General features: G+C 33.7%; 1 protein-coding gene across 1 annotated transcript; it reads left to right on the forward strand.

Moving 5' to 3' along the window:
• Positions 1-211: 211 nt before the first annotated feature.
• Positions 212-14,236, forward strand: miga2 (mitoguardin 2). The gene is made up of 16 exons (XM_042747631.1): positions 212-289; positions 2,616-2,878; positions 4,665-4,872; positions 5,896-6,011; positions 6,174-6,294; positions 7,109-7,239; positions 7,753-7,870; positions 7,945-8,051; positions 8,136-8,248; positions 9,353-9,425; positions 9,517-9,603; positions 10,211-10,309; positions 10,539-10,673; positions 11,019-11,072; positions 11,161-11,277; positions 12,610-14,236. Exons 2-16 carry the CDS (start codon positions 2,783-2,785, stop codon positions 12,814-12,816), a joined length of 1,782 nt encoding a protein of 593 aa, XP_042603565.1. The 5' UTR covers positions 212-289; positions 2,616-2,782; the 3' UTR covers positions 12,817-14,236.
• The last annotated feature ends 2,149 nt before the right edge of the window (positions 14,237-16,385 follow it).

Here is a 16,385-nt window from a genome sequence, read left to right on the forward strand (position 1 = left end):
TGATATTAATCCATATTTTCAAAAATGTATTATTATTATTATTAAAATGTACTCGGTGCAGTCAGATGTCAGTTTATGGAGGCGCAAGAATCGCGTCGCGACTGTTGATGTCATTGGATAACCAACGCGTTGCGTCTTTCCCTCCCATTCTCTGATTGGTTACCGCTGAACCATCTAAAGCTGTTATAGGTTTTTTCCGCTGTAGCTCAAACCTCTGCCCCGCCCACCAGGAAATCACAGGTTAGTGTGTGCAATGCGGAATGAAAATGTCCTTCCAAATCAGGAGAAAGTGAGTGTGGGCTGTTTTTCACTATTTCACTTTTAGTATTGCGTTTGAAGCTGCTATGACGTGTCTGAATTTAGCTCCGGCTTTATGCATATATAAATGTATATATATGTGACTGGGAACTGTCTTAAAAGAGCCTGGTGTTTGTGTGTGTTGAGCTAAGCTAATGTGCTGCTGGTGTCTGAGGACATGGCCACACACAGGGGCAGTCTGTTTAATACTGAGGATAAATTCAATAAGAATAACAACATCAGCAGATAATTAAGATGTGAATTACTTTAAAATATAAAAGATTCTGGCTGTCAGAGTGTAAGATGACAGATGAAGGCTGTGTGAGAGCTGCTCTGATATTTCTGCAGATGTTTCTGTAATTTATAAGTTTGTTTTGAAGTCTGATTGCAGTTGACATTTTTACAGACCTTAAATATCTTAAATATGTATGTATGTATATATATTTTCGTTGAAATAAATTGTCATTCTAATAAATTAATACATTTCAAAGTAAATGTAATTCTTTAATATATTTAATGCAAAAATATATGTGTTTTTATTTTTGTGGTGTTGTTGCTGTGAGAATTATTAAATATCTTAGATGTTTTTTGAAATAAGTTTCTTCTGCTCATCAAGCCTGCATTTATTTGATCAAAAATACAGAAAAAAAAAACAGTAATATTGTGAAATATTATTACAACTTAAAATAATAGTTCTATTTGAATATACTTTAAAAAAATAATTTATTCCTGTGATGCAAAGCTGAATTTTCAGCATCATTACTCCAGCCTTCAGTGTCACATGTAACATCCAGTCTATCACATGATCATTTAGAAATCATTCTAATATTCTGATTTATTATGAGTGTTGGGAAACAGTTCTGCTGTCTAATATATTTGATGAATAAAAGGTTAAAAAGAACTGCATTTATTCAAAAATAAAAAAAAAATATAATAATATATATTCTAATAATATATTTTCTTTACTATCACTTTTTATCAATTTAACACATCCTTGCTGAATAAAAGTATTGATTTTATTAAAAAAAAAAAGAATGAAAAAAAAAAGTACTGACCCCAGATTACTGACCAGTAATGTATATTGTTATTACAAAATATTTATATTTTAAAAACATACCTTCTTTTTTTTAATTTTTTTTTTTACTTTTTATTCATCAAAGTATCCTAAAAAAGTATCACATGTTCTGAAAAAATATTAAGCAGCAGAACTGTTTCCAACTTTGATAATGAATCATCATATTAGAATGATTTCTAAAGGATCATGTGATAATGATCCTAAAAATTCAGCTTTGCATCACAGAAATAAATGATAATTTAAAGTATAATAAATTTAAAAACAATTATTTTAAATTGTAATAATATATCACAATATTAATTTTTTTTTTCTGTATTTTTGATCAAATAAATGCAGGCTTGATGAGCAGAAGAAACTTCTTTCAAAAACATTAAAAATAGTAATGTTTCCAAACTTTTGGCCTGTACTGTATGTGTATATATATATATATATATATATATATATATATATATATATATATATATATATATATATATATATATATATATATAAAATTTCTTTTTTCCTTGTAATGCAAATTAAATATAATACTTTAATACATTTTATACAAAAAATATTTGTGTAGGTATTTATAGAATATATAATTATGAATAAGTATGTTTTTATTGTATGGTAATGGTAAGCTTAATATTAGTTTATTTATATATATATATATATATATATATATATATATATATATATATATATATATATATATATATATATATATATATATATATATATATATATATAAATATATATATATATATATAACTATATTAAGCTATATATATATATATATATATATATTATATATATATATATATATATATATATATATATATATATTCAAAAACTCTTATTACTGAACTAGACATTTCATAATCTAAAAAACATAATTTTATGCCTTCCTTTTATGTTTGTCGGTGTGTGTATGTGTATATATGTCTGTCTGTTTATCTCTCTCTCTCTCTCTCTCTCTCTCTCTCTCTCTCTCTCTCTCTCTATATATATATATATATATATAAATGTCAAAATGATTATCAAATGTAATCAAATTTTTCAATAAAAACATGATCAGCTATTTATAGGTCAATTTAAGTTTTTATTGTTGTATGTAAATACCAGAATATGAGGAGTCTAACTAAATGTGTTCTCTAAATTGCCGATATTGACTCATGTTTTGAATATGGTGTTTATATAAGCAAAGCGTCTAATCTAAAGCACTAGAACAATATGAACCCGTGTTTACATTGTCTCCAAGGCAACAATAATGAAGAGCTCGGCAACGCTGTGGCGTGGGATTGTAAGCTCTGTTTGTGGATGAGTCCTGCTGCTCTGCAGACCGGAGGACAGAACTGAACTCTTCCAGGATCTGTCTGGAGCGACTCGGATGTGAAAGCATCTGCTGGAGGGAGGGGCGGAGCTGAGATGTCAATCAGAAGCGCTGAGGGCGTGTCCATCATGCAGGCCTTAGCCATGACCGTGGCTGAGATACCTGTGTTCCTGTATTCCACCTTTGGGCAGGTACACAGCACAACACACCTCTGTGTGTGTGATCACACGCCCCACAGCTGCTCCTTTCACACAAACAAGCTTTCTTCTCATTCTGCAACTGTATACACATGTAGAAAAATGCTGATACGTCACAAGTCTTAGACTTTATGTTGTGTGTTAGCTGTCAAAAAAGCTAGAGTTTCTCTTTAAGGGCCTATTAATAGCTCTCATAACACCTTAGTATCAACAATGCTTTCCTCAAAAAAAAAAAAAGAATAAATGTCAAAATTTTTATTTGTAGCAATTACACTACTCTATGAATATTTTTATGTTTTGTTTTTATATTTAGCTTTAATTGATTTTTATTTCAGTTTTAGTAATTTTACAACTTCAACTTATCTCTTATTCAGTTAATTAACAGTCTTCATTTAATATTTATTATTTATATTTATGGTACTTTTTTTTTCAGTGTCCACAATTTTTTTGTCAACATTTCAGATTATAATAATTTTCGTGACCATTTTCATGAAATAAATCAAGTTACTCTGATGAATGTGCAAGTATTTTAAGTTTTTAATATCATTATTTTGAATAAGCTTTTAACTTAATCTTTTCATTTTAATTAAAAAGGTAATTTTTTTTAATAATATTTGAAATATTTGTTATTTATATTTGTATTTAGATTTTCAATAGGTGCTCATGTCGCTCAAAGACATCGCTTCGGCCGTTAGCGTATATTACGGTCACATTCTCGTCACTCTTGGTTATTAGACAGAGGTATAGATTTGTACACACTACTATAGATATAAGCCGACCAACATGACTTTCCCTGATAGTAGTTTTGGTATGGTAACACCAGGGTTTACCCATGTACACTTAGAGTAATATTACAGTAAACAGAGGTTAGGCTCACCCTATTTAGGTTGATCGAACAACATCCAGACCTAAATGGAAATTCCCTATAAGCCCTTACAATTTAAGTACACTTGAACTAATACCAAGTGTTAGCCGGATCTCTAAAGATGCAATTGGTGTGCCCTATGCTCCATCAACTGAATTTTAGTCCATTACTAACCTGACGCAGGAAATGCGGTAACAAGGATACAGCGTAATCTACTAGAGTCAATAATTACAGAGTAAAACAGAATAAAATCAAATTCTCAAGGATAAATCTAAGAGTAAAGGGTGCATACCTGACTTCAGGAAAATACATCGTATGGAGTGCAGAGACACACACCACACTACGGCTTTCTGGCTACAGAATCGCCCTGATCCTCTTGCAACATTTCCTTAAGTACCTCAGACCAAGACAAACATCCCCCGAGATGGAGACAGGAACTAACAATTGGAATTTGCATTAAGCCAGGTCCCAGACCTGAGTGAGCCTAATGGAGGGCGGGTGAGTGAGGGGAAGGAAGGGGATGAGGAGGAACTGTTGCATGTGTGAGAGAGGCGTTTCCTGTATTTTCTCTCAGTGAGATGTGGAGCAGATGTCTGTATGTTAATGCACTGTGTGTCTATTATATGTCTCAGAAGATCTAAGTGTCTGAGGCTCTTCTTTTTTATTTTTGCTTCATTTCAATTATTTTTATTTCAGATTTTTTAATGGTTTTAGTTGAACATGTTTTAACAAAAAATATTTATTTTTACAATTATTCTTATTTCATTCCCTTTCCCCTATAAAGTGTTTTTTTTTTTTAATTAGTAAACTCAAAGTGAAAACCGCTAATAAATGATTCCTGTTTTGTTCTCTCCTTTTCTTTCTTGTCCCGTTCTGACATCCCTCATGTCTCGGTCATGTCTTTCTTTGTCTCAGTCTATATTCTCTCAGCTGAAGTTGAGTCCGAGTCTGAAGAAGGTGCTGTTCGCCACGGCTCTGGGCAGCGTTGCTCTGGCTCTGACCGCGCATCAGTTGAAGAGACGGGGCAGGAAGAGGAAGCAGACAGTCAGTAAAGAAGCCCAGAAGCCTGTGGGCATCCCAGAACAGCTGCTCCGAACCAGCCGGCCGGCCTCGCTCAAGAGAGGTGAGCGGAATCACGGATTTAGATTTTAAAGAGGCTGTGTTATACAATAATGTAGTATTTTAATTTTCATTTAATTGTAAATAAAATATTATAATCTACAACTGTATATGTATGTACGCATGTCTGCATGCATTTATTTTTTAATCAAATAAAAATATAATTTTAGTCAAGGTTTCTTGCATCAAAATCATTGTAAATTAGATTTTGTGACCATTTTTAAAAAAATTAATCAATCATTTGAGTCAGTGTGCGAGTATTTACATTTTTTAATGTCCATAATGTTATATTGGGAAAAAAAATATTATAAATTCAAATTCAAATTTCATAAACATAAAGTAATATAAAATTATCATTTTAGTCAAGGTTTCTTAAAACAGTTTTCATGAAATTAATCGTGCTACGTTGAGTGCGTTTGAAAGTATTTAAATTTTTTAATGTCCATCATTTTTGCATTATAATGCAAAATATCATAATATAAAATGATAATTTTGTAAATATGAAATAATATAAAACTATAGTTTTAGTTAAGGTTTCTTGGAACGAAACGGCCATAAATTAGTTTTGATGAAAAATTTCAAGAAATTAATCCGTTTATTTTGAGCAAATGTGAGAGTATCGTAATTATATAATGTCCATAATGTTATAAAATAATGTAAAAGATTACAATATTTGAATTCATATTTTATAAATATTAAATAAATGTCTATATATTTATTGTCCAATGTTAATTTTAGATTCATTTACATTTAAGCATTTAGCAGACGCTTTTATCCAAAGCGACTTACAGTGCATTCAGGCTAACAATTTGTTTCATTTGTTTTTTAACCTACATGTTCCCTGGGAATCGAACCCACAACCTTTTGCACTGCTAACGCAATGCTCTACCACTGAGCCACAGGAACATAGAATGAATATTATAGGCTATTTTCAGAATATGTCTATATACCACATCAAAATCTTTCATTAAAAAAATCTAAATTGCTCTCTACAATCATTTTCTTTTGTTCATTTGTGTGTTTTCAGGTCCGGTTCCAGGCCGTCAGATGATGAGTCCCAGCAGCCGCAGTAATGACACTCTCAGCGGCGTCTCGTCTCTTGCACAGAGCAAACACTCAAGCTCTTCACACAGCGTCGCCTCTGTGCGTGAATCACACACACACACACACACACACACACACACAAACAAACACACAAACAAACACACACACACACACACACTGTCTGCCTGTTCATTTATCAATAATCTCCTGTTAAAAGGCCTAACCATACATTTTTATCCATTCTGTTTGGATCCGCCTCAGATGCGAGTTCCCTCCTCTCCCAACCAATCAGTGAACACTGGGATGCTGTGGGAGGCGGAGCCAGTGGCAGAGGAGGTGGGAGTCGGAGAGGATGCCAATGCTGAGAACCTCTATCTCATGGGTAATGTAGTTTACTGTTGTGATCTGTTGTATCATCCACACTGCATTCTTTTTCACATGCTACACTACCATTCACAGGTTTGGGGTTGGTAAGAGTAAACTTTTTGGAAAGAAATTATTAATACTTCTATTCAGCAAGGATGCATTAAATTGATCAAAAGTGACCTTAAGGACAATTATAATCTTGTAAAAGGTTTTTTTTTCTCACATAAATGCTGCTCTTTTGAACTTTCTTTGGAAAAAATTGTATCATGTTTGTACAAAAATATTTGGCAGCACAACTGTTTTCAACTTTGCTAATAATCTGATGTTTTTTGAGCAGTATGATTTCTGAAGGATCATGTGACGCTGAAGACTGGAAAATTCAGCTTTGATCACAGGAATAAAATACATTTTACAATATATTCAAACAGAAATCAGTTTTTCTTTAATTGTAATAATATTTAATATTTTTTAAGCAATACACAGTATTTTTGATTAAATAAATGAAGCCTTGGTGAGCATAAGAGACTTATTAAACAAAGAAAAATCTTACTGACCCTGAACCTTTGAACAGCAGTGTATTTTAAAATGTAATTGTATTTTTTAAATATTAAATGAATATTACATAAACAACAATAAATTAAAATATGAAAATATTACATTTACATTTACATTTAAAAATTCTACTTAAATTTTAAAATTGAAAAATGTACATTTTAAATTGACCATATACAGCACGGTATGCAATAAATAGACTTTTCTGAATGTAGCCTCCATCAGTGCAGAAAAGTGTGCAGCTGATGTTGGTCTTGTTTTGTCTCTTGCACCTGCAGGGATGGAGCTGTTTGAGGAAGCCCTGCGCAAGTGGGAACTGGCTTTAAACATCAGACACGGAGCTCATTCCCGTGCATCTGGGTCAAACAGTCTCGCCCCGCAAGGGTCAGAACTCGTGGAGCGCCATTTGGTAAATATCTCTTATTCATAAGCATCAGAAGAATGGCAGGAGCTGCTAAATGTGACCCTGGAGCACAAAACCAGTCATAAATAGCACAGGTATATTTGTAGCAATAGCCAACAAAAATACATTGTGTGGGTCAAAATTATTGATTTTTCTTTTATGCCAAAAATCATTAGGATATTAAGTAAAGATCATGTTCCATGAAGATATTTTGTGAATTTCCTACCATAAATATATCAAAACTTAGTTTTTGATTAGTAATATGCATTGCTAAGGACTTCATTTGGACAACTTTAAATGCGATTTTCTCAATATTTGATTTTTAAAAAAATTTTGCACCCTCAGATTCCAGATTTTCAAATAGTTGTATCTCAGCCAAATATTGTCCTCCTAACAAACCATACATCAATGGAAAGCTTATTTGTTATAAATCTCAATTTAAAAAAAATGAAATGACCGTTCTGACTGGTTTTGTGGTCCAGGGTAAATAAAATAAAAACACTTTATTTGATTTTTCAGCCTGAGCTTCGTAATCATCAGTTTGCGGAGAAGCTTGAGTCTCTGCTGCACCGAGCCTATCACCTACAGGAAGACTTCGGCAGCACCATACCCCCCGACAGCCTCCTCGCTGACCTGGGTGAGACACGCACAAACACATGCTGATGCCACCTGTGTGTTCTCAGCTTCCTAAACCCAGCTGTTTGTGTGCAGAGAGTGAAGCGACGCTGATCCTGCCCACACTAGGGAGTTCCCATCCCATCCAAGACGACGATGCCACAACAGTCACTTCAGACGACTCGTTTGTCTCTGCTGCTGAGGTCAGGACACGCACACACACACACACACACACACTGTGTTTTCTCATGCATGTGTATGATGTCACTTCCCTCTTTTCTCTGTAGTTGTTTGAGGCGTTCTCTCTAGAGGACACGTATCATTCGCTGAAGCCGGCGGCGCTGTATGAAGAAGCCCTGAGTTTGGTAAAGGATGGAGGCGTGGCCTGCAGATCACTGAGGTACTACACACTGCATACTGACAGCTTTAACCCTAAACACTGCATACTGCATCTCGAAATAAAGGCTGCACACTACACACTGCTACCAATACAACTTTGTAGTATTTTTTTTTTTAACATAATTTTATATAATAATAAAAAACTTGATTGTTTAACATTTGGAAATTTAAGACAGCTGTGAATATTAGTATGTAGTTGCAATTATATATTAGTTACAGTTGCAGTGTAAAATGTACTATTATTAATATATTATTTTTTGTGAATACTTTTTTATTGTACAGTGAAATATTACAATTTTCCAGTTTTTCCGATTTTGTTTAATATTATAATTTAGCAGTAGTAGCAGTAATAATTTTATTTTATATTATTATTATTATTATTATTATTATTATTATAGTGTATTATTATTGATATATAATCACACTATTTTTACCATATTTTAAATTGAAATGATAAGAATCATTCAGTTTATTCATTATTATTTAGTAGTATAAAATATATATTATTTATTATTTTTGAAGGAATATCACACAATACCATACAATCTTTATCCAAGTTTTAATTTAATCCCGTTTACTAAAAAATTAAGGAAATTGTACACATTTCTGTTGATTGACGCCATTAATAATAAAACGTAATCCCCAAAAAATTAAACACAGAATTTCTGAAAAACAAACAAACAAACAAACACATTTGATAAGGCCCTATTATTGTGTCAATAAATTAAAGAAAAAATGTTAAAAGTGTATTAATTCAGTTGTTTTGATATAATTTTTAATTATTAAAATGTAATTAAATATGGAATCAGGAAAATTAATGGGGCCCATATTATTAAAATATTAATAAATTATTAAATTGGTAAAGTTTTTATAGGACCTTAAATGACCTAAACCCTATACATTACCAACTAATTTCCTAAACCTTATACTTCACTCCATTAGCACTGATTGTAAAATGAGACGGGACCCAGTGCACTACTGCACATACAGTACAGATGTTCTCCTCACACAAAATCCTCTGGGACTGGAGGATTTCCGGTGTAGCTCAGGGAGCGAGGACTGATGGGAAAACACACTCTGTGTCATTTTTGTGCCTCTGTTACAGAACCGAACTTCTGGAGTGCTACAGCGATGAGGACTTCCTCGCCAAACTGCACTGCGTTCGCCAGGCCTTCCAGGTCAGCACACTCTCTCTCACACACACACACACACACACACACACGGGACAGGGCTGTTGGTGAGATCTGTGTGTGTTTGTCGTTTCTGTAGGTGCTGCTGCTGGATGAGACGCACAGGATGTTCTTCATGGATACAGGGAAGCAGATGATACTGGGACTCCTGGCCAAAGCCAACAAGGTGCTTCAAAAATGAATGGAATAATTAAAATGTGTTTATGTTTTTGAAAGAAGTCTCCTCTGCTCACCAAGGCAACATTTACTGATCACAAAATACAGAAATATTGTGAAATATTATTACAATGTAATGTAACTGTTTTCTATGTGAATATTTTGTAAAACGTAATTGATTGCTGTATTCAAACCTGAATTTTCAGTGTCACATGAGAAATCATTCTGATATGCTGATTTGCTGCTCAAGAAACTTTCTGATTCTTATCAATGTTGAAAACATTTGTGCTGCTAAATATTTTGAGGAAATTCAGCTTTGCCATCAAAGTAATAAATTAAATTTTTAAATATATTCAGAAAGAAAACTTCATTTTGTCTTTCACAGTATTAATGTTTTACTGTCTTTTTTCTCCATTGAATAAATGCAGTCTCGGTGAGCAGAAGAAACTATTAAATATTAAAAATCGTAATTATTTCAAACTTTTGACTGTCATTTTTGTAACATGTTTTCATAATACAACATGCATTGACAGATTGTGCACAATATGACTAGAAATTTTATTTGGATTTATTATCTACTTTTGCATGTGTGTGTGTGTGTGTGTGTGAATGTTTAGAGTCCGACGGCGTTTCTGGAGAGTTATGAAGACATGCTGCAGTACACACAGAGAGAAGAGACGTGGCCCGTAACTAAGATGGAGCTGGAAGGACGAGGGGTTTGTCCGGTTTATCTGTCTACCATCCGTTTCCTTTGACTTAATGATATTCTGTGTGTTAAAGTCTGATTCTTGACTGTTCCACTGTTGTTATTGTTAACTAAATAAGTTGAAGTTAAAGTACAACCATTTCTACAATTCTGCTCATTTAAAATAGTAATAAATACTATAATAATATATAAATAACACTGATTCTTCTTGACGTCCTGGCTCTCAATTTGGCATTTAGGTGGTCTGTATGAACTTCTTTGACATTGTGCTGGACTTTATCCTCATGGATGCGTTTGAAGATCTGGAAAGTCCTCCGTCTTCAGTGGTCGCGGTCCTGAGGAACCGATGGCTCTCGGACAGTTTCAAAGAGACGGTACGCAAATGCTAACGCTCTGACTCTAATCCAAACATATTGGATCTACACATTTGGGGGGAAAAAATACAACACGTTCCATTTAGAACCAAAAAGAGAATAAAATAATTTCTCAAGCACCACAAGAGTTTTTATTCTCAATTTCTTTTAAAGAAGCCAAAAAACAGAACACTGATCTGAAGAAGCCTAAAAAGTCAACACTGCTTCTTTGTAAGAAAGGGTTATTTGCTGAAACTAAAAAGCAGTGAGGAACCTTTATTTTAAAGATTATTGTACTTTTCTTAGTGTCTTGATCTGTCTCTGTATTTCTTATTTTGTGTTTCTGTGTCTCTGTGTTTGTAAAAGGCATTGGCTACTGCATGTTGGTCTGTGCTAAAAGCCAAAAGGAGATTGTTAATGGTGAGTGTGAAAAACAGAACATGACATTATATCTGTGAAACCATGACTAGAATCAGATCCCACATCTTGTTTTGTGTTTGTCGCTCAGGTTCCCGACGGTTTTATTGCCCATTTCTATGCCATCTCTGAACATGTGAGTCCAGTTTTGGCTTTCGGGTTTCTGGGCCCCCGACAGCACCTCAGTGAGGTGTGCACCATATTCAAGGTAAGAGGTTCCCAGGGTTCTCCACACTAACCCTCCCGGTAATCCAGAAACACCTGTAATCCAGATCAGCACATAATCTGATGCTAATCTGCTCTCTGTGACACACTGATGCCTGCGATCAGAGAACAGATACAGGGCTTCTGCAGATCTAAACATTCACACAACCAGAAATTAAGGTCTATAAAAGGTTGGAGCAGAAAATTTGTAAAGTCATGGAATCAGAAAAAAAAAAATAGTTTATTCGTCTCTTTATAATGAATCACTCGTTGTATTCCTCAGTTGTAAATTGCTTTAGATAAAAGCACCTGCTAAATGAATACATGTAAATTAAATGTTGAATTCACTGCAGAAAAAGAATGTTTTCCCACACAAATATTTACACATCCTTAATTCAAGATGCATTGATTTGAGATGCAAAATGAAGATATGAAGAGATCTTTGTTCTAGTTTTAATCATAAACTCATAAATGTATTATTTGAAGTCATTTTGCTTCTCAGATGAAGAATCTTTAGACATTTGCACTGGAAAACAAGACAAAAATACAGATTTAGCTTTTTTGTAAAATGAATTAAAAAGTAATAGAGGTTTGTTGTAAACTGTATTTACGTTGTACATTTAGAAACCATCCTGGCATATTTTGTTCCATTAAATTTGCTTTACTTTGTCTTAAAAAAATGTCTTTGACATACAAAGTAAAAAAAATAATAATAATAAAATGCAAGTATCATATATTGGTTTGGTTTGAAATGCTAAAACAATCAGAAATGTTCAAAAGGTTAAAAGAAGTCTCACCAAGAATGCATTTATTTGATTAAAAATACAATAAAATCTGTAAAATTAGGAAATAATATTACAATTTAAAATAAGTGTTTTCTATATGAATATATAGTAAAATGTAATTTATTCCTGTGATCAAAGTTGAATTTTCAGCATCATTACTGCAGTCTTCCGTGTCACATGATCTTCAGAAATCATTCTAATATGCTAATTTGATTTGATTTCATTATTATCAGTGTTGAAAACATTTGCGCTGCTTGTCAAAACTGTGATCCATGTTATTTTTCAGGATTTGAACGTTTAAAAGAGCAGCATTTATTCGAAGTAGAAATCTTTTGTAACCTCATAAAGGTCTTTACTGTCACTTCTGAGCAATTTCGTGCATCCTTGCCTGCCTTCATACATCCACTAAAAATCACTAAAACACCAGTCGATTCAAACACATTGAGACTCAAAGATGTCAAATCAAGTGATATCCAAGTAAAGGTTTACCATGCATTATCATAATCAGAACAACCCGGAATTAATATCACGTTCTCCTTTGGTCTCCACAGCAACAGATTGTTCAGTATCTGAAGGACATGTTTGATCACGATAAGGTGCGTTTCACATCCGTCCCGTCTCTGGCTGAGGACATCCTCAGTCTGTCCCACAGACGGGCGGACATCCTGGTGGGTTACCTGGGCATCGACAGTCTACCTGAGACCAACGGAGCTTTACCCAAGAGCCCCTGCCAAGCCACCAGCGGACAGCAGGACTGAGCTGCACAATACAAGACCTGTTCGTTTTGAAAGGGTCTCACTACGTCTGATTGGCTATTCGTCACCGTCGACCAATAAACGTGACTATAAAGAGCATTCGTTTAAAAGACATTGATTATTTAGACAGATACACCACTACTGACTCATCCGAGGTCAACCGAGGCCTTTTCTTGATCCGCTTCTGCAAGTTCTCCACCGAATATCCATCGCTGCTATTTAGACTTCATAACTTCATAAAACCGTCTTTCAGCCAAACTTGCAGCCTGGATTTGAGCTGCAGCTCTTGCGAATCAACCGATGCCACTTACGCTTTGTTTTATGGGACGGTTTGCAGATTTATTTGTGTGTGAATGCGTGTCGTTGAGTATTTATGTATGTGCCAGCGGCCAAGTAAAGTCTAGCACTGGATCTTGGGTAGCACTGAACACAACGGAGAGAGAAAAACGAGACCGATTCGTGAGATTTAGTGCAAGTCTCTCAGCACGTTTTGGCAGTTTGAGAGCGTTTTCGATGAGAGGCTCACACAGGAAGTGCATCATTCAAGAGTAAAACAGGATGTGTTCATTAGCTGAGCTCACTTGTGTCCTTTAAGAGCTTCTGCAGTCCTTGTGGTTTGCCTTGTAAGTTGCATTCGTTCTCACCCTCACAATATATCAGTCACAGTGTTCATCAGAACAATATTTAGTAGTCTGTTGGTGTGTTATATTTTCAGATTTTGTCCTCCATCAATATTCAGGACTAAAATCGCTGATTACCTTCTATTCGATTCTATTTGTTCATTGTGCAGCAGTGGTATTGAGTCAAATAGGTCACAGTTGTAGAGTAACTGTAATTGTAGAGCATATATGTGCTATAACTTCTTATTTCAGTCCTTTAAGCTCTGGTTGTTAAACTCTATCAACAACATCTGTGCCATCATTTCTACACCAATTTGATTTTCTGAAAACGGATGCATTATTCCTTTACACTTGAAGACTATGGGAGAAAATGACCTCAGATTCAATTAAAGTGGATTTGGTTTTTGTTTATGAGATATTTACTCTATAAAATATTATAATAGTATATATTTTTTCTATGGCAATGGCACAGATGCTGTTGATGGTGTTTAAATTGTATTCATCCCATGAGAAAAATTTAAAACAAGCAACTAAACAGCATCTTGCAGGCCTTTTGATTGAACCTGTAGTCATGAATTTTACCTGCTAAAACATATATTTGCAAGCAAAATGAGCTAATAATAGCGCTAATAATATAGGCAAGTTTTGATGATTTTAAAATGGATATGCATGAAATGCCTAAAACAATTCTCAAAATTGCTGAGCCTTTATGAAACTTGACCATGTTTGCGTTTGTGAAATTAGGTATTAGGATCGTTATAGCGTTTCTTTCCTCCTCATATTGACTAGTGTTGGGTGTCTTGCACTTTATTTGTTTAAAAAAAAGAAATATACAGATGTTAATTTTCTCTATTTTTATCAAAATAATAGGTTTGTTTTTTATATTTTTTTTAGTGTATTTGTATTTTTTTTTTTTTGTTTTCTTTATTTGTATTTTTTTTTTTGTGATTTTTATTTTTTTGTTTAACTGTAATTGTATTTTAAATATCAAGCTCCAAATGTGAATGGTTGAGTTTTTTCTTTTCTCATTTAAAACGGTGGAAAAGACATTGGTTATAACTGACAGTTGAAGTATAAGGATGATATACTTGAGGGGTTATTAATGATTGGTTGTGCCTCAATATATTATTTTTTGCCTTTATTAAATGTGCATTGAATACACAAGTGCACACACACTATTAGATCTCTGCCCTGCTTAAATTTAAATCATAATTAAATGCACCAACTTGGATGCAAAGGTATAATTCTTTATAATAACGTATAGTGATAACTTGCCAAACGTATGTTTATTGGCCTGTTTATTACAGTGCACCTCAGATTTCATCATCATAAATGGGTTTTTTCACAATTTAATTGTATTTTCAGTGTTCAAATGTGAACTTGTAGATATGCATGCTTGCATTAGTGCAACAAGACCAGACTGAAGGTATAAGTGGACAAGGTAAATATTTGATTAATTTCATATCATTCCAATGATTAAAATTCCCAACACGCCGTTTATGCTGCATGAGTTTGGGTGAAGACGTCATGATATAACGTTTTGACGTGTGCTGCTATCCCCTAACTATATTTTTAGTTGGTAAAGCTCTGAAACAATCACTCATTGTGTCCGTGTCCCGTTTTTGAATCACATTGGTCCATCTGAAGATTATTGATATTTGATGTGATTATTAAAGATTCACCAGTGTGCTAAAAGAGTTGCTGACGGACAGTAACAGATGCTCTGATTCTTATATTAAGTTATGGTACAGTTTCTGATAGATGTGCCATTTCTCATGTAATAACTGATTCAAAGCAAAGCACCAAATTGAAGACAAATGTAGAGGTCTGAATGGAATTGCATGAGATGTTTTCATTGAAGAAGGTTGTTTTTTTGTTTTTTTACACCACAGCTGTTGTATTTTGCACCCAGATAATTCACTAAAAAACAAAACAATGCTTTGTCTAAAATGTGTTAGCTAGAATTGGGTGTCTAATGATGGCCAAAGAGGATAAATCGTGTGGTGCAAAGCAAATCAAGTCTTTATTTCTTTGAAATATTCACTTGTTTTTGTGTATTTGTGTTCTTCACTTGCCTTTGTGTGTGTTTTTTTCTTGAATGTTCTTACAGATTAATGTCGTTTCAATCATTGTATTAGTTTATTATTGAAAACTGTATTGTCCTAGCCAACATAAAGTCTTTTTTTTCTATATGGCTTTAAAACGTGTCATTATTATAATTTACTCATCAAATTTCTAAGGTACAATGGCCACTAGGGGGGAAAAAAAACATCTGAATATTAACTTTGACCCAAAGAATTTTAAACCTAGGCACATTTTAGTAGCTACATTTAATTCAGTCTTTATGGCTGAAAGGTTTAATGGACCCTCACACTTACATTTCACAATATTAACATTTTAATTAACCATAATAGATTGATATTTGTAATAAGTAGGTAGTTATATTCCTTATGGTAGGAAAATTACTAAATATCTTCATGGAACATGATCTTTGCTTAATATCCTAATGATTTTTGGCATAAAATCTATCATTTTGACCCATACAATGTATTTTTGGCTAATGCTACAAATACACCAGTGCTACTTATGATTGGTTTTGTTTTCCAGGGTCACATATTTTATTTTATTTTTACTGAATTTTTGAATTATAATAGGTTTTAAAAAGTATGTAATAGACCAGAGTGAGTGTGTGGCGCTGGCTGCCTTCACGTAGATGATATCAATTCAATTGAAGTGGATCTCCCCATTCACTTAATTTTTCTTCTTTTATTTGAATAAATCAAATTTTCATATGTCCAGACAAACGTCCTCTGATTGGTCCATCCCCTTAAACACACGCCTCTGATTGGCCGGCTGTTCCCGTGCAGATTTTTTTCCTTTGAGAACGCGCTTGGTGAATGGCTGCGCGTCAAAGCAGCGTCTGGCGAATCTCATTGGTCGAACGCGTCGGGG

Source organism: Cyprinus carpio, chromosome B21 (genome assembly GCF_018340385.1).
Source record: "Cyprinus carpio isolate SPL01 chromosome B21, ASM1834038v1, whole genome shotgun sequence".
Taxonomy (NCBI): domain Eukaryota; kingdom Metazoa; phylum Chordata; class Actinopteri; order Cypriniformes; family Cyprinidae; genus Cyprinus; species Cyprinus carpio.

Coding starts and splice junctions, on each gene's coding strand:
- miga2 (XM_042747631.1), top strand. CDS start 2,783: ATGTCAATCAGAAGCGCTGAGGGCGTGTCCATCATGCAGGCCTTAGCC. Junction 9,604..10,210: donor TCCTGGCCAAAGCCAACAAG/GTGCTTCAAAAA, acceptor GTGAATGTTTAG/AGTCCGACGGCGTTTCTGGA. Junction 10,310..10,538: donor TGGAGCTGGAAGGACGAGGG/GTTTGTCCGGTT, acceptor TTTGGCATTTAG/GTGGTCTGTATGAACTTCTT.